This window comes from Chrysemys picta, chromosome 2 (genome assembly GCF_011386835.1).
Source record: "Chrysemys picta bellii isolate R12L10 chromosome 2, ASM1138683v2, whole genome shotgun sequence".
In the NCBI taxonomy this organism is placed as follows: domain Eukaryota; kingdom Metazoa; phylum Chordata; order Testudines; family Emydidae; genus Chrysemys; species Chrysemys picta.
This window is the reverse complement of record NC_088792.1, coordinates 14,774,917-14,798,073: the sequence shown is the minus strand read 5'-3', so window position 1 is coordinate 14,798,073 and position 23,157 is coordinate 14,774,917. Positions and strand designations below refer to the sequence as shown.

Here is a 23,157-nt window from a genome sequence, read left to right as displayed (position 1 = left end):
ATGGAGGACAAAGGAACGTGTCTGGGACTCGACTGCTCCAGGTACCGGGTAGGTTGGGCTGCACTCCAGGGACTTGCTGTGTACCTTTGGGGATGCGGGTGATGATGAGACACATGGCTCCGCCCAGCAGCAGAAAGAAGCCCTGGCATTTCTTCCTCCCAAACCACTGCAGCAGGAAGATACAGCCGAAGCGAGCTGGTATTTCAACAGCCCCGAACACAAGCTGCGTCAGGTAAATGTCCAAGCCAAAACTCCCCACGTTAAGGCTCAGGCCATAGTACACCAGGCTGTTCACAAACCTGAAAGCAAAGCAGAGCAGAGAGTGTGGTTAGCCTAGATTGGATCCTAGTTTCCATAGGGATGAGAAATACCCACTAGCCACATCTGCACTGGCACTTTCAATTTGTCATTGCTACAGCTGTATAGAGGTTTGGGCTGTGATCTTGGGAGATCTCACAAGGTGAGTAGGATCAGATGAAAGCTCATTAAGTGACTAGAAAATTTCCATGCACCAAATCTGCACACACAAAAATCCCTTAGTTTTTTAAATAGCTGTTTGTGATGGGGTATACAAACCCCACATTGGGCAACAAGAGGTTAAAGGATTATTTTGGGCCCTGTCAGCCCCACCCCGCCACATCTACAGCAAATGCTCCATCTGCTGGAGCAATTAAAAGACAGGGAAACAGCTCATTTGGGCCGCAGAGCGAGAAGAGAGCAGACCTGTAGCCCACAGCTCCAGTAGTGCAGAGCAGAGGGAAGCCTAAAGTCGCTGCCTAAAGGGGCCCTCCCTGAGGAAAGGGAGGACCCACCACAGAAACAATCAGAGGGAAGTACCCCTCTTGCCCTGCCTGTGAATCCTGGACATTGGTAATCTCCTCCCCACAACCGCCCGGCCAGTCATGGAGTGCAGCCTTAACCACTAGGCCACGCTTCCCTACCATACCCCAAATGAGGACCATTACACTGTTATAAAAATGGAGTAATGTTTGGACAACTTACCAGACATAAGCCATAACTAAAGTCACTTTCCTCAGGCGCTTCTTCAGGAAAAGATCCAGAATATTTCCAGACTTAACCTTCTTCTCAGGCGTCAGCTTCAAAATTCACAAGGCAAAAGGGTCAAGACATGAATCCAATTCATACTGAAGACTTTCACCAACGTCAGGGAAGTGAATGGGACCCCAATGGTCTTCTGGTTATGAAAGGTGGAGCACTGTAGTACACAACATGCTGGATTTACATGACCAAAGTATGTTTTTCCAACTGCAATGTTTTGGTCACGAAGAACATTTTCTGACAAGTGAGTTTTGGGAAAATGTGGTAGAAATGTTGGGTTTGGTGTTTGGCTTTGGTTTTTGTTTGTTTTTTTTGCAATGCGATAAAGAGAAGAAGCACTGAAACATCCAACAAATTCCATGGCATTTGAGCAAACATCTGAAGAGCCATTGTATGGCTTGAGAGCCTATGTACAACGTGTTTGGACACCATAGATGGACCACAGAATAGGGAGAGCCTGAGAATGGGCTAAAATGTTGTCCTTTTCCCTGATCTGCTTTCTACAATATACAGCCTTGAGTAGAGCCAGCTGGAAGCTGGAATGACTGTTCCATGGTAAGTTGCAAAATTTCAGCAACAACAAAAAATAGTTTGAAATGGAATGAAAACTGCAATTTCAGAATCTCCTGTGGATCAGAAATCCCAAAACAACAGTTTCATTTTGACCTTTTCTAAATGTTTCCCAGGCTCTCCGAGCTGCCCAGCGCCTGGGAGCCAGGTCTCCCAAGGTTTTGGGGCTGCCAAAGAGCTGGGAGCCTAGAAGCCCTCACTCATCATCAGCCAGTCTGATGTGCTGCCCCAGCGCCGGAGACCCGGGAAGCCCCCATTTTATGGCATTGTGCTTGGCAGGCTGTCAAGGAGCTAGGCAGGCAAGCTGGCAGGAAACCAAGCTGGCGTTGAAACCTGCCTGGTTTCTGTCAGAATTCTGTTGAAAATAGACCATTCCTGAGGAATGTTTTGGTTTCTACAAATCAGAATTTTCTGATGGAAAAAAAACATTTGTGTCAGAAAATTGCCAACAAGGTTCACTATGGAGACATGACTGCAACTCCATATAGGAACTTTGACTATGGTCCACAGATTTCCAGAGCAGAAGGGGAATATTATGATCTTCTACTCTGACCTCCTGTAGGACACGGGCCATAGAGTTTTAGCCAGTAATTCTAGCATGAAGTCCAGGATTCATGATCAAACTTTTAGAAAGACACCCATATTGATTTAAAGACTTCAAATTATGGAAGAATCCACCACATCCCTTGGTATGATTCCAGTTCTTTGAACTTCAAGCAATACCTCAATAACCACCTGTTTCGTGAAGCATTTGAGCTCTAATGGCCACTTTGTGTAAGTTCTGTCTCATCTTGCGCATTGTCTTTCTTGATCCTTTACTTTTGATAGTCAGTAAGCCCTTTGTGTCAGGCACTGATTTTGTGTCCAGCTGCAACAGTGACCCACGTAAGATTTATGTGCTATATCTGCATAATTCAAATTATTCTTATTAATCATCTGCTGGAGTTGCAACAAACCCATGGGCACAAATAGGCACTGCAGGCCCCAGCTGAACTGTGCACTTCCTGATTCAAGGACAGAATCCAGGATTTCAGAAACATAGCCCTCAATCGTATGAGCTAAAGGTGAATTCTTTCCATTAGCCGTCACTTGTAATTGAGGATTTCATCCTTTGTCAGCCAACCACTAGAGGGCAACAGTCCTGTGCACTTGACCAAGCTTAACGCTGTATCCAGCAAATGACAAAGTCACACGGCTGCACACTAGTGGGACCATGGCAGCTCATACCCAAAATAAAATCAGGTGATATAAATACAATGACAGTTTTGAATCTGGGAGAAGTTAAAAATCCTTCTTGCGTTTAGGATTAAAATGTAAAAGTGCGAGGGGGGGGGTTTACGGAGAAGTTCATCGTTTGCGTACATCTCCATACTGTGCCCTGGCATAGAATGCCCTCCCTGGATTGGTCTGCAAAGGCCACTCCCTCTCCTCATTAAGACCCAGCCTCTGCCATGGCATCTACATGGAATCATCCAGTTATTAATGGCTTGAAGGCCAGGTGGGGATAGCTAACATTCACTTTATTTACAATAATCAAAACAAAGTGCAAATGTAGGTATAAAGCCCCCACCCTCATTTGGCCAACACAAGGAATTGAACTCGGGACCTCCAGAACTAAAAGCATGAGCTACTACAGCTTGAACTAAAGATCCAGCCTTTTTACCTACTCATGAGACAGGTTCATATTCTCTGTGGATTGGTCACAGCTTGCTGACACTAACCAATGGGCTATGTATATATGCATATAAAACTTGTACATTTGTATCCCTATTCCCCTCCTTCAGCATGTGATTTGTTTTATTAGATAGTAAGCTCTTGGGGGAGGGACCATGCGTTTGGACAGCACCTAGCAGAAGAACAGGGCCTGATCTTAATCAGGGTTTCTTGGTGCTACGGAAACAATAACATGAAAGAAAATACAACATATAAGTTACATTCTCCGAGGGGCTACGATCAATAAAGGAATAAAAATGGACACAGTTCTACCTCCAGCAAAATGACATGAATGAGTCATTGCCATTTTATTTACTGTTCCTTTCTGTTGTTTCAACAGAAGGTCCTGGGTCCTTTGATATCACACATGCATGGTTTGGCTGGTGACCATGGTGTTCAACATGGCCAGCCATGAATTTGGCAATGGAAGGGGAATTCTGCATCACTGTGCAATGCAGAATTTGCACAGAACTAATGTTCTGCTCAGAATTTCATTTCCCCCCCACAATTGGTGCTGCAGAGCTGTTGGCTGCCCAAGGAACTGCTGGACCCAACAGAGTCTGGCTCTCCAGCTCGCAAATACAGGGCACTGGGGGGGGGGGGGGAGAGGGGAAGGAGGAGCTGGAGGGTTCTGGGAAGCTGCAGTTCTCAGCATGTTCTGAAGGAAGGAGGAGGCATGCAGGAAACTCTGTATTCTCTGGATCCCTGGGGGGTGGGGGGGTTGTGGGTGTCTGGGGGGAGGGCATCCTGTGGCTTAGCTCTGGAGTGTAGTGGGTGTGGGTGTCTGGGCTGTGGTGGGGCATGGCTGGGCTCTGGGAGCTAAAGGGTGCAGTTGTCTGAGACCAGAAGGGCCGAGTTTTCCCCCAAGAGGTGCCCAGCTGGCGCGCATGACACACCCAGACTGATGCACCCAACAAAAGCATAACAGACAAACAGGAACTGGGTGTTGTAGGTTTTACTTTAACTTTCTATTCCTGGGGGGGATCTTTTTTGTTGTCTGTATTGTTACAGACATATTTGCTGACAGGAATTTTGAAGTAAATTACCAAAATAATTGAAAGTGATGTGATTACATTGTGTTATTTTGACAAATAAAATAAGCAGAATTTTAAAGTACTGTGCACAGAATTTTTAATTTTTTGGCCAAAATTCCACCCAGAAAAAATGATTTGCAGGACTTTTAAGGGACAATGCAGTCACTCCCTTATGGAGCGTATGCAAACGGCACATCATATGAACGCAACCTCTGAAGTTCTCTTCCCCACTTTTGGTAAACAGTAGAAAATATTAGGCGCTTCTCTGAGCACAAGAAAACAAGATGAATTCACAAGTGAGGATTGTTTGCTCATATGAGATTTGAGAATATTCGGATAATTCTGTTTCTAGGGGGAGATTTAAAAAAATTCTTAAGGAATTTAGACACAGCAGTCCCACTGACTTGAGACATATGCACCTAAATCCATTAGGTGCTTTTGAAAATCCCCCTCACCCCCCCATATTTTGGGTTGTTTGCTAGAAGACAGAAAGAGAAATTCCCCCAAGAGTTGCTTATCAAGAAAACTTTTTTATGGTCTATACAACACTGAAACAATAAGGCCTGAAACTGGATGTTCAGTACTGGAACACAGTAAAAGGTTATTTATAGGCAGCACAAGAGTCATTAAAAACATTTTAAAGCATTTTATCCACTTATATAAATATTTATCTGTGTTTTACCCCCAAAAAAATAGGTTTCTGAATCCTGCATACAATATATTTTGCAAACACTCCCCATCTCAGGATTTATTACCTGATCAAGCAGTTCTGGAGAGATGGTCCGTCTATTCACAGATGCTGCCTTTTGAAGTAGTTTTTTGGCTTCCTTTACCTTCTCTTTTGTCATGAGCCATCGAGCAGATTCTGGAAGGACCCTACAAAGCATGTGAATTCCAAAGAGTTCTTTGCTATCAAAACCCCAGTTACCCACTTAACTTCATCCACTCAATGCATCTTCCATAGTAATAAAATATATTTGATGATGTGTGTTTACTACGGGAGATGTAATTCTTCTGAGGCGCTATGGCTTGGGTGTGAGTATATGGGTTGTTTTGTTTCAATAGAAATAATATTACTGTAGTGCCAAGATTTTCAAATCTTGGTGCCTAAAGTTAGGCACCTACATAAAAGTGGCCTGACAGCCAAAAATGCTGGGGGCCCAGCAGATCCCATTAACTATGTATAAACCTTTACAAGATATGGGCTATATTGGGAAGGACCAACCCTGCAATGTGTAGATAAATCCACTCTGTAAAGCCCGTGTATAACCTGGATCACAAATAACACTGCAATGCTTGAGAAAAGCGCTCTGGCAAATGCATGCTTACCATATGTAAAAGAAAAGACAAAATACAGGGGCAGATCCAGCAATCTGCAGCAACCTCCAGTTGTGAACGCCATAAGCTAAGCCAGCCAAAACCATCTGTCCAATGGAAAAGCAGCAGTGGGTAACAATTACTGCATGTGACCGGTAGGGGACTCCAACCCATTCAGTACCTAGAGACATTAACACAGATTGAACTGCTGAGAATCCTAATGATTCAGCACCATTTAAAGGATTTTTTTTTCAATTCCAAACTAGATCAGCTTTCATTTGGGGAATGTTATCTAGTAGCTAGAGCAAAGGCTCTGGAGTCAGTACTCTGGGATTTGGCCACTGGGTGACCTTAGATAAGTCACATACACCCAGGCTTTCAAAACTGACTAGTGACTTTAGGGGCTTCCATTTCCGAATGTTCAGTCAGAGTCATCTTAAAGGGGTCTGATTTTCAGAAGCTGTGTGCTCAGCACTTTTTGAAGTTTGGGCCTCTTTAAGTTGACTCTTGTTGGGCACTCAAGATTCACTGGTAACTTTGAAAATTTCTGCCATAATCTCTGGGCCTCAGTTTACACATCTGTAAAATGGGTATAAATAATAAAATAATAATAATAATAATAATAATTCCCTACCTCTCAGTACTGCTGAGAGGTAGGGAATCTGTTTAACAGATGCAGTTGTAAAATTTTAGACAGATAAGGAGGTGTCGGAGGGGATGGGAAGAGCGTGGGGGGCCCGGGCTGGGGCGGGGTGGGGAGGAGTCACACGGAGGGTCACTTGGGGAGGTCACGTGCCCCCCCTTGTGTCCCTCCCATGAGTGCAGTACCAGCAAGAAATGATTTCTACTTGCACCACTGGAGATATTAATGACAAACTGAGCACAAATAAACCAACATTTCACATTCTCCAACTAAAAGCTCCTATGCTTTCTGCCTACCTCCCACCAAATAGGTAAATACCCAGGACAGATTCTCCTCTTTCCTTCACTGGTGTCACTCTCCTGACTTTAATGTGATTACTCCTGATTTACCCCAGTGTGAGAGGAAGATCAGGCCCACCGTATTTCAGGCAACATTCACTTAGTAGTAAATTTTTTAAAACATGTAGCATGTAATTGCACTGAACGTTTGTCCATAGGGTCTTTCCATTGCTGTTTGTGAGATCACTTATACTATGTAGCTAAAACATCTCTAGCAGTGAGGGAGTCTTACCTAAAGCCAGGATGCCTATAAAGATTCCAGATACAGCAGCACCCACAAGACATCTCAAGACAATGTAGACGTAGAAATTTGGCGCAAAAGCTGCTCCAACACCAAACGCCCCCATTATAAGCATGGAAAGCAAAATGATGGGACGCCGCCCAATCCTAAGGGAGGAGAAGTTTTCGTAAATCTCTGAGACTACTGTCAGCTTTCTCTCCTAATACAGCAGCTGAGGCACCTGGATACTGTAGTGATAGTCATCAATGTAAGAACTTGGCTAGATACACTAGTTGGTTGATATAGTGTATCCAGTATAAAGAAATAATGTTAAAGTGGGATTGCTGCAACATCCGAGTTCTGGCCAAGATTATCAAAAGTGACAAATGCAGGGCGGTGCAACCACTAGGCGAACTAGGCGGCCGCCTAGTGGTTGGGGGCGCCTAAAAGCCCGCTCAGGCGACGAGATGGAGTGGAGGTGAGCTGGGGTGGGGGGGGAGGGGCGCGGGGAGGGCCGCCCGCAGTAACGGGGGGGAGGGCGCACAGGGGAACTGCTACCCGCTCCAGATCACCTCCACTCTGCCTCCTCCGCTGAGCACACAGCCCCCGCTCTAATTCTCCTCCAATCGGCGCCGCAAGCCTGGGAGGGGAGGAGAATTAGAGCGGCACTGGCGTGCTCAGCGGAGGAGGCGGAGCCGAGGTGAGCTGGGGCGGGCTCCCCGGGTGGGGTTAGCTGCAGAGGGGGGGCTCCCCGTGCGGGAGGCGGGGGGACGTGCTTAGCTGCCGTGGGGTGGGCGGGGTTAGCTTGGTGGGAAGGTGGCGCAGGATGGAAGTTTCGCCTAGGGCGCAAAACTTCCTTGCACCGGCCCTGGACAAGTGACTTTGAGTGCCCAGGGTGGGACACCTTTAAAAGGCCCCTTTAAGGTGTGTCAAGCTGGTCACCCAAAACTTGAGGCACTGGAGGCAGTGGGGCCTGGGGGACAGAGCACTGGACTGGCAATCAGGAGCCCTACGTTCTATTCCTGACTCTGACAGGCAGGATGACCTTGGGCAAGTCACTTCACCAGTCTGTGCCTCAGTTTCTCCATCTATAAAATGGAGAGAATGATGCATAGTTTATATTTACAACACCATCCCCTCCATCAGACACACGTTCAGTTCACCCCACTTCTGAGTTACCCTCTGCATCCTCCTGTCTTAGAGAAGCTAAACTCTTTAGGGCAGGGGCTGATTTGTATTTGTATGGCACAGTGCACCTTCAGCAGTAAATAATAATAAAACTAATATAACAAAGGGCCAGAGCAGTGACCACTTTGCCTGCTTTGGGGAGGACGGGAGCACAAGTAGAAGAATGGGGTTGAGGAAGAGTGGGCAGAAGGGAATTGTGAGGAGACAAGTGAGACTGACGTGGCTAGGGCTGGGGTAGGAAGAAATTCAGACAATGTCCTCCCCCAGCAGTAGCAAAGCAAGGTCCCACAGAGCCCTGGTGCAAGAATAGGTTAGGGGCTCCATTTCCATTTCTGGAATCCACCCCAGTCCAGCTTCCCGCACTCCTGCAGATCTCTCCACAGCCCCAATCCAGCTCACCCATCCCCCACCTCCGGCAGGGCCGGCTTTAGGCCGATTCAGCCGATTCGACTGAATTGGGCCCCACGCTAATAGGGCCCTGCGCCGCAGCTCTCCACCTTGCCCCCAGCTCACTTCCCCCTCCTCTCCTCCGCCCCCTCCTCCCCTCCGCCCCCTGCTCCTCCCCCTCCCCTGCTTCCTGCGAATCAGAGGTTCGCGGGAAGTCTGAAAAGAAGCAGGGGCGGGCAGGCAGCACCAGATAACCCGGGGTGGTGGGGGGCGCGAGAAGGGCTCCGGGGAGGCACGGCCTAGTCCAGCCCCGGTTCCGGCCGAGTGCGCCAGCCCGCGGCGCGGCTCCGGCCCAACCCGCGGCGTGGCTTTGGCTCCGGACCCCGGCCCCCGCAGCGCGGCTCCGGCCCCGCGGCGCGGCCCCCACGGCGCGGCTCCGGCCCCCCGGCCTGGCCCCCGCGGCGCGGCTCCGGCCCCCCGGCCTGGCCCCCGCGGCGCGGCTTCGGCCCCCCGGCCTGGCCCCCGCGGCGCGGCTTCGGCCCCCCGGCCTGGCCCCCGCGGCGCGGCTCGGCTCCGGCCGCCGAGGGGCTCTGGGCCGGACCCAAACTCGGCGAACACGGCCGGAGTGTGGCTCGATTCCTGGGGGCGGGGCTTGCAGCAAGCCCCGCCCCCAGGAATCGGGCCCCGCTCTTGCTAAAGCCGGCCCTGCTTTCCTCATACCCCAATCCATCCCTCCCATCCCGCACTTCCTGCCTAGCTCCCCCACGGCCCCAATCCAACCCTCCCTGTGACACTCTGTACCTCGGGGGGACACCCTACACTGCCATGTTCATCTTTATAAAATGATTGTGTGGTATCCAGTGCAAACTTTGTCATGTCAGGTGTCTTCGGAAGGCTCAGAATGCACTGAGCATGGTTGTTATAGTGATGTTATAGTAATTGTTACAGTCATGTTATAGTGAGGTTATAGGTTATAATTTCATGTGTATAGTTATGAGGCTGAATATGTGTCCTCGGGGCTTAAAGCAAGCCCAGGCAAAAAACTCTCCAGGAAGAGAGAGGCAGTTCACACCGCGTCATGGCATGGGACAAACCCAGCCCAGCCTCACAGGAACAATGGACACTGGCCTGGGCAGCAACAAAAGAATCTGTTAGACCCTCGAGGGAGTCACCCCCTTCCTTTGGGGAGTTTGGGACTGCGATGAGGTAATGCTCACCTGACTCTGAAGGGGCAGGGCAGGGGAGGGGAGAGGTTGGGCAAAGCCAAGAGGAAAGAAAGGACATGATAAAAGGGAGAGACATTTTGCCATGCTCTCTCTCTTCCACCTACATCTACAGACACCACCACCACCACCGAGCAACTGAAATGCTGACCAAAGGGGAGAGCCTGACTGAAAAGCCAGCCTGTGATGAGAAGCATCTACGTTTTTAAGGACATTGAAAGTGTTAAGATCAGCTCAGAATGCGTTTTGCTTTTATTTTATTTGACCAAATCTGACTTGTTGTGCTTTGACTTATAATCTCTTAAATCTACCTTTATAGTTAATAAATCTGTTTGTTTATTCTACCTGAAGCAGTGCGTTTGGTTTGCAGTGTGTCAGAGACTTCCCCTTGGGATAACAAGCCTGGCACATATCAATTTCCACAGCCTCCCAAGCTCTGATGATCCAGAACCCCTGAGTTCCGCTCCAACCCCCTTCCCCAATCCAGCCCTCCACCCAGTTCTGCTTCAACCCTCCTGTCCCACTCCCCCCACACCCCACCGCCCCACGCAGAGTGGCTGATGCTTATACCTTGCACTCCATCTCTTGGGAAGCCACATCTAGCCTCCAGGGCACATCAGTGTCAGGGCCTAGGGAGCTGGGCTCCAGTGTTATAACCTCACCAGCCTTTACCCCGAGGCGCTATGCAATACGCCCCCAAGCCAGGTTATCCTGCTGACTTTGCACAGCTAACTGTGAGAGAGATTTTCTCTCTCTTTACCTGTCACTTAAGGAACCAAAGACCACAGCTCCAAGGAGAAGTCCCAGCATGTAAATGGATTGGGAGATGTCATTTAGCTCTTTTCGGTCACATACCAGGTCAAACTGAAAGAAGGAAACAAAGTAGGTTTCATTTTAAAGGGGCTTTATTTTGATGGCTGGATTCATGACGTGCTAGCAGCACAAACATTCCCAGAGAGAACTGGTGATTAAGGTACACGGCCTATAATGCCAAAACCACCATTCACCTATTACAGCTCCACCCCACTCAGCATCTAGGGTTGCCTGAGAGGGTCAGATGTGTTCGTAAGTAATACAACTCCAAATAGAACAGACGTACATGACCATTCAGTCCCTCTCCCACTCACTGCAAGATTACCCCAAGCAATGGGGCTTTGTGGAGAAACTATCCCATCACAAGGGATCTCATTGTCACAAAGCTTTTCCCAATATTCAACCTTCCATAAATTCATCCCGATACCCCTCATTACACTGCTACAATAAGTGCCACAATAAATAGTTCCTCTCCCTTCTTGGTGTTCGAGCCCTTCAAGGAGGCATAAAACACTCTCTCTCTCTCTCTCTTTCATTTCCCTTTTTGACGCTCCGCCAACACCTTCAGCCCCCAGATCCAATTCAGTTGCTCTTTCCTGAGTTTCCTGCATTTGTTAACACGATAACAAGCAGAGCTGGTCAAAAACCAGAAGCAACCTCAACATGTATTTTGGAAAAACAAATGTTCTTTTTTGAAGATTTCAAAAAGTACCCATGGTTTGTTTATCCAAAATTCTGTTCAAAATTGTTAAGCTTCTCTGTTTCTTCCTTTCCCCCCTTTTTCTGCTTTGTCACGGAGAAAAGCAAAGTTCATCATTTTAGTTAGAAAAGGAAAAGCCAGAGCATACAATATTCTAATTATTGCTCAATGGACTTTCCATTAGAAAAATGTTATATAGCTGCCATCAATAGTTTGTGCATATAGGAAAATATGTAAAGACGACAAACACGGACTTACAGGTATAGATTTTACAAGGCTTTGCTAGTCTCCCTTGTTTTGGTAAAGCCCAATTCTTCAGTTACACAGTTTGATGGATCTCCTACACATCCTTGCACAAAGAAAAGCAACAACAGAGCCCATGACTTTTCTGAAAAATCCTAGAAGTCACAGTTTGTGTCACGGAAATCGTGGGCATGATTAACATACAGCTTCATTCCTGCAATGGGCATTTGTGCAAGGACAACAGAGACAAGCTGAAAACCACCACTGGCTCCATCTATCTATCTAGGATACTTACACAGCCCCATCTCCATGCTATCTGAGCACCTCGCAAGCTTTAATAGATGTAGCCTCACGCCACACCCCTGTGAGATGTGCTTTTGTTCCATTACATGCAGATGGGGAACTGAGGCATAGAGTACGTCTACACTGAAAATTAAGGTCCAGCTGTAGCCAGGGTAACCATGCCCATTAGAGCTTTAATCTAGCTAACATCGGTAACAAAAGCAGTGAAGATGTGGTGGCATGGACCCACAGCACCCTGGGTACATATCCAGGTTCCCCCATGGTCTTGTACTGGAGCTCCTAGCCCATGCCACCACTTCTTCACTACTACTGCGACACGCACTAGTTAGACTAAAGCTAGTGCAGACATGCTTACCTATGCTACAATTACACTTTCATTTGCAGTGTAGATGCATCCTAAGTGCCTTGCACTGGGTCAAACCAGATGTCTGCAGTAGAGGAGGAACTGTAGCTAGATCCCCCATGGGCTAGAAGTGCTCTAACCACGGAACAATGCTTCCTCTCTCCTTTCTGCCTCGCTGCTCGCAAACTGCAAACACTAATGGCTGGTCTACACCTAATAGCTGCATTTGTTTAACAAAAAAATGGCATTTAAATGACCAGACTAAGCTAAATCAATATAATTCAACTGTAAACCAATCTATGTGCATCCACACAGTTGGGCTGGTTTAAATTGATTTAAAATCCAGCATATCCATTATGGGGAGACAATCCCCAGTGTGCGTGTACACTTTCAAATCCGCATGATCCTTAGCCATAAATATAGACTCCAAATGCAGTTACAAACCTGAGTCACCAACGTTGGGTTTTGTTCTGCAGAATAGACCCACCCCTCCTGGCACTTCTTAGTGACATTAAGGCCGTATTCTATGACGGAGTCAAGATCCCAGTTCACAGGAGCGTACATAAGGCATTCTTCATACGATCCCTGTGTGTTCCTAGGGATCGTTAGGTTCAGCTGCTGTTCCTCAGTCAGGTTTGGGCTAATGGCATAGATCCAGCTTGTCTTACAGTGATGAGGCACATCCAGAACCATGAACAGTTGGCCAAACATGGGAAAAGCCGTTAGAAAGTTTGCAAGGCTGAGCATCAGCACCAGCCATTTTTGAAATGGCCCCAAATCTCCTACAGCATTGATAACATCTCCAAAGTCTGTCATTGTTTGCTTGTCTAATGCTGGAGTGTAGCATGGTAGCTTTTTCTACATGGGCTGAAGTTAATGTTTAAACCCAATGTGACTCAAAAAAATAATCAGCTAAGACAACATGAAATGTTGTGGCATGCCCCATGCTCATGTCAGCCTAATGAATTATGTTTTCAATCTTCAAGCATGTACTTCGTAACCCACTAATTACTTTCCACACTTCACGGGCAATAGTTAGCATTGCCACAGCAAATAAAACCAAGACACACAAAAGTTTAACTTGTCATGACTTTAACTGGCTTCTGAAGGCAGAAGCCTCAGCAAAATGGATGCAACCAGAAAGCATTGGTTGGGATTTTCAAAGCAAAGCAGGGGGTTTAGCCACACATGTGGGGGAGTTAGACCCAAAAAAACCTGGATCCGAACACTGATCTAATTCTAAAGGTTTAAGAAGAGAAAGGAAGGAAAGTCCAGACATTAGGCACTAGCCTAGGACATGTGAATCCTGGGTGCAAGTCCCTGCTCCGCCACAGAATTCCTGTGTCTCAGGGCAAGTCTACAGTACCACGCTACATTGGCACAGCTGTACCAATGCAGCTGTGCCTCCGTAGTGTGTCTGGAGAAAATACGCTATGCCGCCGGGAGAGGCGGAAGCAATGTTGGTGGAAGAGTGTCTCCCACGACATAGCACGGTGTGGACACTGCTGTAAGTTGATGTAATTTACAGCCCTCGGGGGGGGGTGGGTGAGGGGTGTCGTTTTCATACCCCTGAGCGACGTAAGTTGCATTGACTTAAGCGGTAGTGTAGACCAGCCCTTAGAGATATGAGTGGAATAAACAGTTGGACAGACAGCATGTGTGTTGAAGGCTGCTCTCTTTAAATATACAAGTGATGCTGGAGCGTGACTATATTGAGCCTCCACAGGATCGGATATAGACCTAGTGTGGTTTTCTGAAGGACACATTTCCAGCAGGTCTATTGATGCAAGCCCTAGCACACTCCTCCGCCTTTTCTGTGTTCCTCTGGACAGCAGAGCTGGGTCACGACTGACAAACAGAATTGTGGCTCTGCCCCAAGTTGTTTCTGTAAGAGTTCAAGGTTCCACTGGCCAGATTGTGATGACCCCAGCAAAGGACAAACATTTTACAAATAACCTCTCCCACGCTGTGTACTTTACGGCTGCAACGGGGTCCACCAATGAAACACCAACACCACCCTTATCATGCTGCGCATCCTCTAACATCACCGGGGACTGATCCGAAGCCCACGGGAGACAATGGAAGAACTCCCCCCAACTTCAGTAAGACATTGGACAGGGACTCGTGTTGAATATTTAGCCATTTCGAGTTAGGTGCCTAAATGGGAACTGTTGGAAGTTGAGTTCATTTGAAAATCTGGCCCATAGCATCGAGGGGGTCAGGAAAAATGTGCCTCCTGTAGCATACAATGTTGTTGAAGCTGGGTTGGTCCCAGGATAGCAGAGAGACAAGGGAGATGAAGTAATATGTTTTCTTAGACCAACTCCTATGGGTGAGAGAGACGCGCTTTCGAGCGACACAGAGCGCTTCTTCAGGTCGGGGAAAGGTAATGACAGTGTCACGTGGGGGGGTTGGGAGAGGGAGTCTCCTCCAGACCCCGCTTCACGTTGTTTATAATGTCCTTCCCCCCAGTTCATAGCAGATGAGGGGTTCTCTAAGAGAAACAGACAAAAGAAAGGTCCTTTCCTCTCTCGCTCCCTTATGAGAGCGGGGAATCTGAATGAAAGAAAAGAAAGGCCAAGATGGCCTGGCTCTGAGGCAGTCTCTCTGAATTCAGCTCTTTGGGCTTGGCCTATCGGCGGGTCTATCGTCTTTTATTAGGGTCTACGTCCAGCCCCTCCTCTTGGGTGTCTTGCTTGCAGCTGGTCCGTGGGGTTTCGGGGACCGTGAGATCTACGACTGACTCCCTCTTGGCTGATCTGTCTCTGTGGTCAGCAGTCTCCGAAGTGTGGCAGCCCAGCCCCCCCTCCTGTTTGCTGCCCCTTCCTGTAGCAGGATTTCCCTTCATAAGCCTCCCCCTCCACACACACATTCCAAGCAGAGTAAGCCATACAGGTGCCCCTCGTTAGTGCTGAACAGGCCCAGAAGAGCTCGTTAGCCCCTTCTCCACTAGAGTGAGGGCATGTCCCTTCACATACCTCACCTCTCAAGTTGGAAAGGCTGCTCTGGGTACAGCTTGTCTCCATCCCCGATCTCCTGTGAAAAGAAATCAGCATGGTCCTTTCCCACCCAGTGTTGGACTCCGAAGCTAGAGGTTTGTAGCCCAAGATACCATCGCATTATATGCAGGTTTGCATCTTTCATGGTGTGGATCCAACACAGGGGTGCGTGATCTGTGATCACCGGGAAGGGGCTACCCACCAGGTAATACCTGAGGGAATCCACAGCCCACTAATGCCTCCTTTTCAATAGCTGAGGAAGCCTTTTCTCTAGGAAATAGATATAGAAGTGGGTGTTCTCCTCCTAAGTCTTGTCAGAGTACGGCGCCGAATCCGCTGTCCGAGGCGTCCTGGGAAAAATCAGGGCTGAAGAGCATAGTCATACTTTCAAGTCACTAAAAGCTTCCTTGCATTTCTCATCCCATTGGATCCTCTTGGAGTTATGAGTTCCATAAGGGGGGCCCATGACTGAGACAAAACCAGGGATAAACCTTCGGTAACAGCCTGCCAGGCCGAGAAAACACCCCGCTTGCCTCTTTGTCTGGGGGAATTGGGCATTTCCCCTTAGGGCCTGTACCTTGTCAACCACTGGTTTCATAAGGCCATCTCCTACGCAGAACCCCAATAGATTACTTCATCTATGGCTAATTACATTTTGCAGGGTTGGCCGCTGTAAATCCCTTGTCCTGGGGGGCTTTTATTACTGCCTTTAAGTGCTGCAGGTGGTCTTCCCAGGTAGGACTACAGACAACAATACTGTCTATGTAGGCAGCAGTGTATGGATGGTGGGGACTGAAGATCCTATTCGTAAGCCTTTAGAAAGTCACGGCAGCTCCGTGGAGGCCGAAAGGCAGAGTCTTGAACTGAAAGTGCCCAAAAGGGGTGGAGAAAGCAGTTTTCTCTTGTGAGGAGGGAGATAAAGGGACCCGCCCATAACCTTTTGTCAGGTCGATAGTGCTCACATGCTTTGCCAGTCCAAGCCACTCTAGTAACTTGTCTACTCTTGGCTGGTTCTTGACTGCTGGATACAGGGGCCCTAATTCAGGTTCTGCAGGAGAATGAGTTTTCAGCAGGGCCTCCCATGTCTTCCAAGGTTTGAGAAGATTCTCGTGATAGACCTTGATTTCTTTTCTCTTCCCAGATAGTTTTATCTCATAGTCCACTAGCCGTACCTGCCTGACCACTTCAAATGGACCCCACCATCAGGACATTAACTTAAACTTAGCTGAGGGTATTAGCAGAAGGACACAGTCAGCCGGGTGGGAAGTTGGTAGTCATGCCTCTCTATTATAATTTTGTTCCTATGCATGTTGGGCCTCTCTCAACTTCTCTGTGGTGCACACCCCTATGTTTCTGAGTTGTTCCCTCACTGTCAGATGTATCGGGTTGTGCTTAAGGCATCTGCATCCTGTTCCTCCCAACCTTCTTGCGGCACATTCAGGATTCCCCACGGTTAGCGACCATAAAGCAACTCAAACATAAAGAACCCTGTAGAGGCTTGTGGGACCTCCTTTATGGCAAACAGGAGTGGTGGGAGTAGCTGATCCCACTGGGGTTGTCACTAACAAAGCAACTCAACATTCCCTTCAGAGTCTTATTAAACCTCTCTACTAGGCCATCGGTCTGCAGCTGGGACACTGAGGTTATCAGGGACTTGATCTTCAGAAGGGAGCATAATCCACACATCAGCAGGGAGCTGAAGTTAGTCCCTTAGATCTGTTAGTATTTTGCAAGGAAATCCCACACATGAGAAGAACTTCAAGAGTTCTGGGGCTATCACTGGAGCTCTCATGAAGCAAACAGGAACAGCCTCCCATTGGCATAGACCATCTTGACCACACACTCTGCAGCCGCTGCAGTGCTGTAAGTGTAGACGTGCCCTTCACAGAGGACAGATCATTGTAATGGGGCTGTCAAAAGGGAGGTTGAGTCCAAGGCCAGCAGTACCACCTCCTGGTGATACTCCAGCTTGTGTCGCTTAGTGGTGAGAGTCAATGGTCGCTTCGCCTATTGGCTGGAGTCAGTGGCTGTGATCACCCAATCGCAAGAGTCAGTGGCTACTTTACCTAGCAATTGGGGTCACTGGTTTTGTCACCCAGTGGCGAGAGTCAGTGGCCACTTTGCCTAGCAACTGTAGCCAATGGCCGTGTCACCCAGTGGTGAGAGTCCGCTGCCATGTTGCCCAATGGCAGAAGTCAGTGGCTGCTTTGCCTAGAGGCTGTAGTCAGTAGCAGCGGTAAGGACCCCAGGGCCAGCCACACTGGCTGCTGCTCGGGTGGCCCCGGGGAGCACCTGAGCAGCGGTCCTGGGGCGGCTGGAGGCCGTCCAGACAGTAGTATCTGGGAGCAGCAGCCGGGCAGGGCCCCCCTCCAGCAGGGCCCCCCCAGAGCAGCGTGGCCACAGAAGTAGAGTTTTAGTCAGGGGTATTTTGGGTAAAAGTCATGGACAGGTCACAGGCCGTGAATTTTTATTTATTGCCAGTCCATGACTTTTACCCAAAATACCTGTGACTAAATCTTAGCATTACGTATGATATATCTGTATTTCCAATCTTGTGCTGTGTTTCTGGGTGACAGCCCCAGACAGAGGGGCATCAGCACTTGATGGCCCATCGAGGGACATCAGCTGTACAATAAATCCATTGAAAAAGCCAGGGTCTACACCTGATGAGTCAGCAAGCCAGGTAGCGGCATGCCTATGGGCAAAGAACTCCAAGGCTTTTCCATGGGCTGTGAAGCTTGTGTATGGGACACCGGAAGTACAAGCCTCATGGCAAAAGAATATAAAAGGCAGCTGCATCATTTCCATTTTGTCTTCATTCCTGCTTCTTACCTCTGGAGTAACTTTTCTACAAACTGAAGCTCTGAACAAAGTGGGAAGGGATAGCTCAGTGGTTTGAGCATTGGCCTGCTAAACCCAGGGTTGTGAGCTCAATCCTTGAGGGGGCCATTTAGGGATCTGAGGCAAAATTCTGTCTGGGGATTGGTCCTGCTTTGAGCAGGGGGTTGGACTAGATGATCTCCTGAGGTCCCTTCTAACCCTGATATTCTATGAAAGGGCTGAATGGCCCATCCAAGCTGTGGATGTGTTCCAGAGGGACTTTCAAGCCAGCAAACTCACTAATACTCTATGAACCTGATATATGGACATTGAAATCTCTGTATGTATCTGAGTTCTTGTTTTTTCTTTTTAGAATAAACCTCTAGTTTTAGATACTAAAGGATTGGCTGGCAGCGTGGTAGTTTGGGTAAGAGCCAAACTAATATTGACCTGGTAACATGGCTGACCCTTTGGGGTCAGAAGAACATTTTGTATGGGTGAACAGAGTTTTTAAAATAACTTCTCACTCTACTGGATCTATTTGCTGATTGGGAGCCCTGCAGATGCTTGCTCTATTTCAGATCTAGAGTTTAGATTGGCCCAATATATCCTCATATGTAAACCCCCAAATGCAGCAAATCTGGCTGCTGTGGGAGGCTTGTAATGATAGCTACCTCCGCCTAACAGCCTGTAAAGAGGAAAACTTAGTGTTTCTCGCTCTGATCCTGGGAAAGATTTTTATATTTGGTGTATGAACCCTCGGTGGTAGAAGCCCGAGCAATACAGAGGGAAGCTTAGTGTCTCTCCCTCTGGCCCAGAGTGGGTTAAAATCATAAGATACAAATCTTGTTCTGTTAAACCAAACTCTGAAGAATATAGGAGTTTGGGCAGTGTAGTGTGGTTTTTGTTTGGTTGGTTGGTTTTGTTTTGTGAGTGATATTGTGGTCATTTCACAATTTTGAAAGAAATGTTTAAGGAAAGGGACCAGGAAGGGTGGGGGCTGGTTGAGAAGCCCACCCGCCTTGCTAAATTGGTAGTGGAACAAAGCTTGTGCCCATGGAAAGGAAAGGTTCATTGGAAAAAGCAGGATCAGGCCCAGGCAAGCAACAGATAGAGAAATTAAAAAATTGATTGGAAGCCTTAAGGGCATAGTGGCAAGAGTAAGTGCAGGCATGAATCCCTGAAACAATACTTAAAATGGTAAAATCTCATTGATAATGGTGTAATTTTGGGAGATAAACGGTAATTTAAGGAAAGACCCTGAAAAGTTAACTCTACAGAGGCTGGACAGAATTAAGCAGTTAAACTTTGTGAAAATGTTAAAAAGTACCATATTAAAGAGAAAAGGAATTCTTGGTTTCTTTGCAGCCATTCTGAAGGAAAAATGGGCCCTTTTCCAAAGGAATGTCTGTAAATAATCCAGGTATTTGAAATAATTTAACTATGGACAATTTAGTCAAATTTGTTAAAAACATGAGGGGATTCTATTGAAACTTAACTGACCCAAAAGTATGAAGGGAATATAATCTATGTACAGCTATGTAAAAACAGCAATGTAGAAGAGATGTTAAGGAAAAGAAAATGTGTGTATATATCTATTTGTCTGTGGAAATATGTAAGGTTCTAAGAACCTAACCAACACATCTGGTTTGTACAACTCCTGTTTTGTAGATTTAAGATAAATTAGTTTTGTTTTGTTTTTAATTTGTAACAAAATAGCAGATGAGAGCTATAGTAAAAGAAGAAGAAATTAACAGTGTCCCTCTGAAGCAACAGCAGGGGTAAGGGGCACAAAACAAAAAGAAGCACTGCTAGAAACACTGAGCCTTAAGATGGCTCTGTGTAATCAGACTGTCACTTTGACGAGGGTATATGAAAACTCTGTAAAAACAAAAGGAAGCAGCTGCAGTTTGGCTTCTATGGAAGACCTGTAACAAGGTATTCCTTCAACTGGCTAAATGCAAAAATGAAAAACTGCACCAAGATTTACAAGCCTCTGCTGCAAAAGCAGAAAAATAAAATGTATGTCCATTAGTACCCAAATCCAGTTAGATGTCCTTAAGGTTGGGTACAAAGAGTTAAAACAGCACTCTCAAATCTTACAGCAACAGTAACATCAGAAGAAGGAACATTTAAGACCCCAGAAGGGGCAGATTTTTGGGACCCTCTGGAGATTGGGAAGGGAGCTATTTGGGAAAATTCCTCCTCCCAGGGCCAGAATGCCCTTGCAACAGTAACAACAGTGCCTGCTTCTGCCTCAGACCTCCAGGCCATGGCAAAGTGGCTGGGGATTTTAAAATGAAAAAAAAAATTAACTCACAAAGAAATGCACCACTTAATTAGCATTTGTGCAGCCCCGAGTACCAAACACACTGTGGCAGAGACTAAGCAGGTTCTGCCATGGTGGGAGCACTGTTCTAATTTGTTCCCAGACTTCCATCTTTCAGGCTCTGAACCAGAACATCAGGAGAGCTGGTACCAGCTGAAGAGTTATAAAATACTGTGAAAGTTACTAGTGACCCCCCCTTAACAGAGCAGCCTTTATGTCAACCAGTGGCCAATAGGGGGAAGCAGACACTTCAAGTACACAGTAGCCTGAACTTTTCAGCTGTCTTCCCTTCAAGGCCTTACGGTAGTTGGAGCTGGTCCCAAGCCGGTTTTCACTGACCAGATAGCAAAAGCACGGGTCTGACAACCACCAATCAAGTGTTAACGCTGCAAGGACCTTTGTCTGAATGTGTATAAAGGATCTGTAAAATGTGTGTAAGACAGAGTTTTTGTACTAAGGTGCAAAGCTCTCCTTTCTTCTGCAGAATAAAGCAACTCTTCCTTATCCCTGTCTGGCTGTTATTGGCTCTCAGCTAGGTGGACCCGATATTTCGGTAACAATACCATGGTTATAGTGTCGCGACAAAGTCTGTGTTCAGTATTCTGTGTTGCATGTTCTGTGTCTGTCTCTAGTGGTGTCCTGTGCTAGCATTGGGTCCAGAGAAAGAGGAGATACTACACTAGACAGGACAAATGTCTTTTCTTCTCTCTACTTCCCCCATATCCATCCAACTTATCAATCACCACTTGTGTCCAAAAGACTTTGGTCCCCAGTGCATCAGGTTTATTTTTTGTTAGGTTCTCTAATAGTCATTTTGTTGCTAATTTTTGTTAGATACATTTGTATTGTTAGTTACATTTGCTTGTACTGTTAATTCCACACTTTCCTCTATGCACTCTGTATTCTACTTCCCCAAGCCCTGAAGGGTAGTTCTTGGGCCCCCATAACCTGTAAAACCTTAGCCCATGATTGCAGGGCCCCATCTTTCAGGTCCCCAGAAACCTCTTAAGAACAACTGTTAGAAATAGAGGATTCTGCATTAAAAAGGTCCTAACCTCAGTAACTTTTATTGTTTGATGACTATTGCAGCATCAAACTTGGGCCTCATTTTATTTGTCAATGTACCTAATTATTGTAATGGTTTTAGGTTTTATTGAATTCCCAATTATCATAATTAATTGTTTGCATTTCTGTTTATATTATATCTGGTGTTTAATCAATTGTAATGATTTTAGTTATACTCACCTGCTTATAATTGTTTGGTTTGTTTACAACAGATCACCTGTGCCCTACAATGACAACAACTACTGTACTGTAATGATCATAGATCAAGGGGCAGAGTGTTGTAGGAGCAGCACTGATCTGTATGCAAACGGCTATAGCTATGGGATGCACTGACTTGCCCTATCTACTTTGGAACACAAAATGTTTTGGGTAATTTTGGGTAATATATAGGTTTTAATGCATTTGTTAAAACAAAGAAAATGATCTCTGTTTGATACTTACCAATATGACTGGATGCAGTATGTTTCCAGCACTGTGAAATCAGACTTGTTAATTGGGGAAATAATTGTAAAAATAGCACACCAACAGTCTCTGGAGGCAAAGGTATGGAAGGTTAGCCCACTCCCCATATTACACATGGGATCATTCTGGCTGCCTGGGACCTCAAGCCAGTGGGCTGGAGAGGGAGGAAGACTATTGGACACTAGAGGTTGTACCGAATGGACTCCTCAAAAGGGGGTATGCCTCACCATACCTGTTGCCCCAGAGCCTTGTAGTAAAGATGTTTCATTGGGATCATGTATGTGGGATGAATTGGACAATGACACCAAAGTATTGTACAATGGAAAATGTGTATGTATCCACTTGTGGGAGGAAGTATTTTGGGAGGATGGGCGTGTTAGCAGCCCCCCAGTAGATGAATGTAAATACAAGGTCAGTACTGTTTTTACTAGAAATCACACTTACTATTTACCATGGCCAAAAAAAGAGAGAGTCCCAGCTAACACTAACCGCTGAGCTGGCCGACTTCTCAATTGACCTTGGAATTAGATGGCAAGATCTTACTGATAGTCTAATTAAAAGCAAAGAAGTGACCAAATTTTTAGAACAGACAAGTAGGAACAAGTAGGAAATCGGACTATTCATATTATACTTGCCAATGGGGACATGTTACGAATTGCCACTGCAGAAAAACAAATTACAACCTACCACTGGTATGATATATTCTCTGGATGGTCCCCAACTACCACTGGCATCCTATCAGTAATGCTACACCCCTTGATAGTAGTCTTGATATTAAATTGTATTTGTATAATTGGTATGTGTGGCATGTGTTTTCAGATAAAAAGAATGTATGCTAAATTGGAATCACAAACACCTGTTGCCTCACAGTACCGTCTCTTAAACAGGTTAAAAAAAAAGTGACACTAACGATTACATAAATATCGTAGTGTCAAAAGGGGGATTATGTAGGGATATTAAAGAAGGTACTAACAGTGATTCCCCCAAGTGACAGTGACCCCCTCATAATTTGTCCCCCACACTTTAAAATCCAACAGTTTCACCAAGTACAAAAATCTCTTGGGTCTTCTGTTAAAACTTGTAAGTTATTGTCTGTAGAAACCATTGATTATATCTATCCTGTGAAAGATACTTTACTACTATGTAAAACTTACAAACAATTTAACTGACTTTGTTCTTGAAATAATTGATACAAGGTAAACAAACACTATAAGCCGTTAAGTGACTTTCACTTCATTCAACGGCTCCTAGGACAGACCCCCACCCTCTGTGATTAAAGGGCCGGGAGTCTCAAATGAATTAGCACACACCCTGAAAGTGGTGGAGACAGTAAATTAAAATATGGTTAAGATATGGAATGTATGCTGATGAATGCTTGATATACATGA

The 23,157-nt window shown here is 46.4% G+C and overlaps 1 protein-coding gene across 2 annotated transcripts in view; it reads right to left on the bottom strand.

Moving 5' to 3' along the window:
* Positions 1-12,937, bottom strand: part of LOC101949145 (solute carrier family 22 member 13) — a 43,557-nt gene extending 30,620 nt beyond the window's left edge. For both annotated transcript variants that reach the window (XM_065586725.1, XM_065586724.1), the window contains exons 1-7: positions 12,539-12,937; positions 10,453-10,556; positions 6,907-7,061; positions 5,706-5,874; positions 5,132-5,252; positions 1,003-1,097; positions 85-299 (exon numbers count right to left, since the gene is read on the bottom strand). In XM_065586725.1, coding sequence (XP_065442797.1) covers positions 85-299; positions 1,003-1,097; positions 5,132-5,252; positions 5,706-5,874; positions 6,907-7,061; positions 10,453-10,556; positions 12,539-12,910 — 1,231 coding nt within the window. In that variant the 5' untranslated portion in view covers positions 12,911-12,937. The remainder of the gene's footprint in view (positions 1-84; positions 300-1,002; positions 1,098-5,131; positions 5,253-5,705; positions 5,875-6,906; positions 7,062-10,452; positions 10,557-12,538) is intronic.
* Between the last annotated feature and the right edge of the window lie 10,220 nt (positions 12,938-23,157).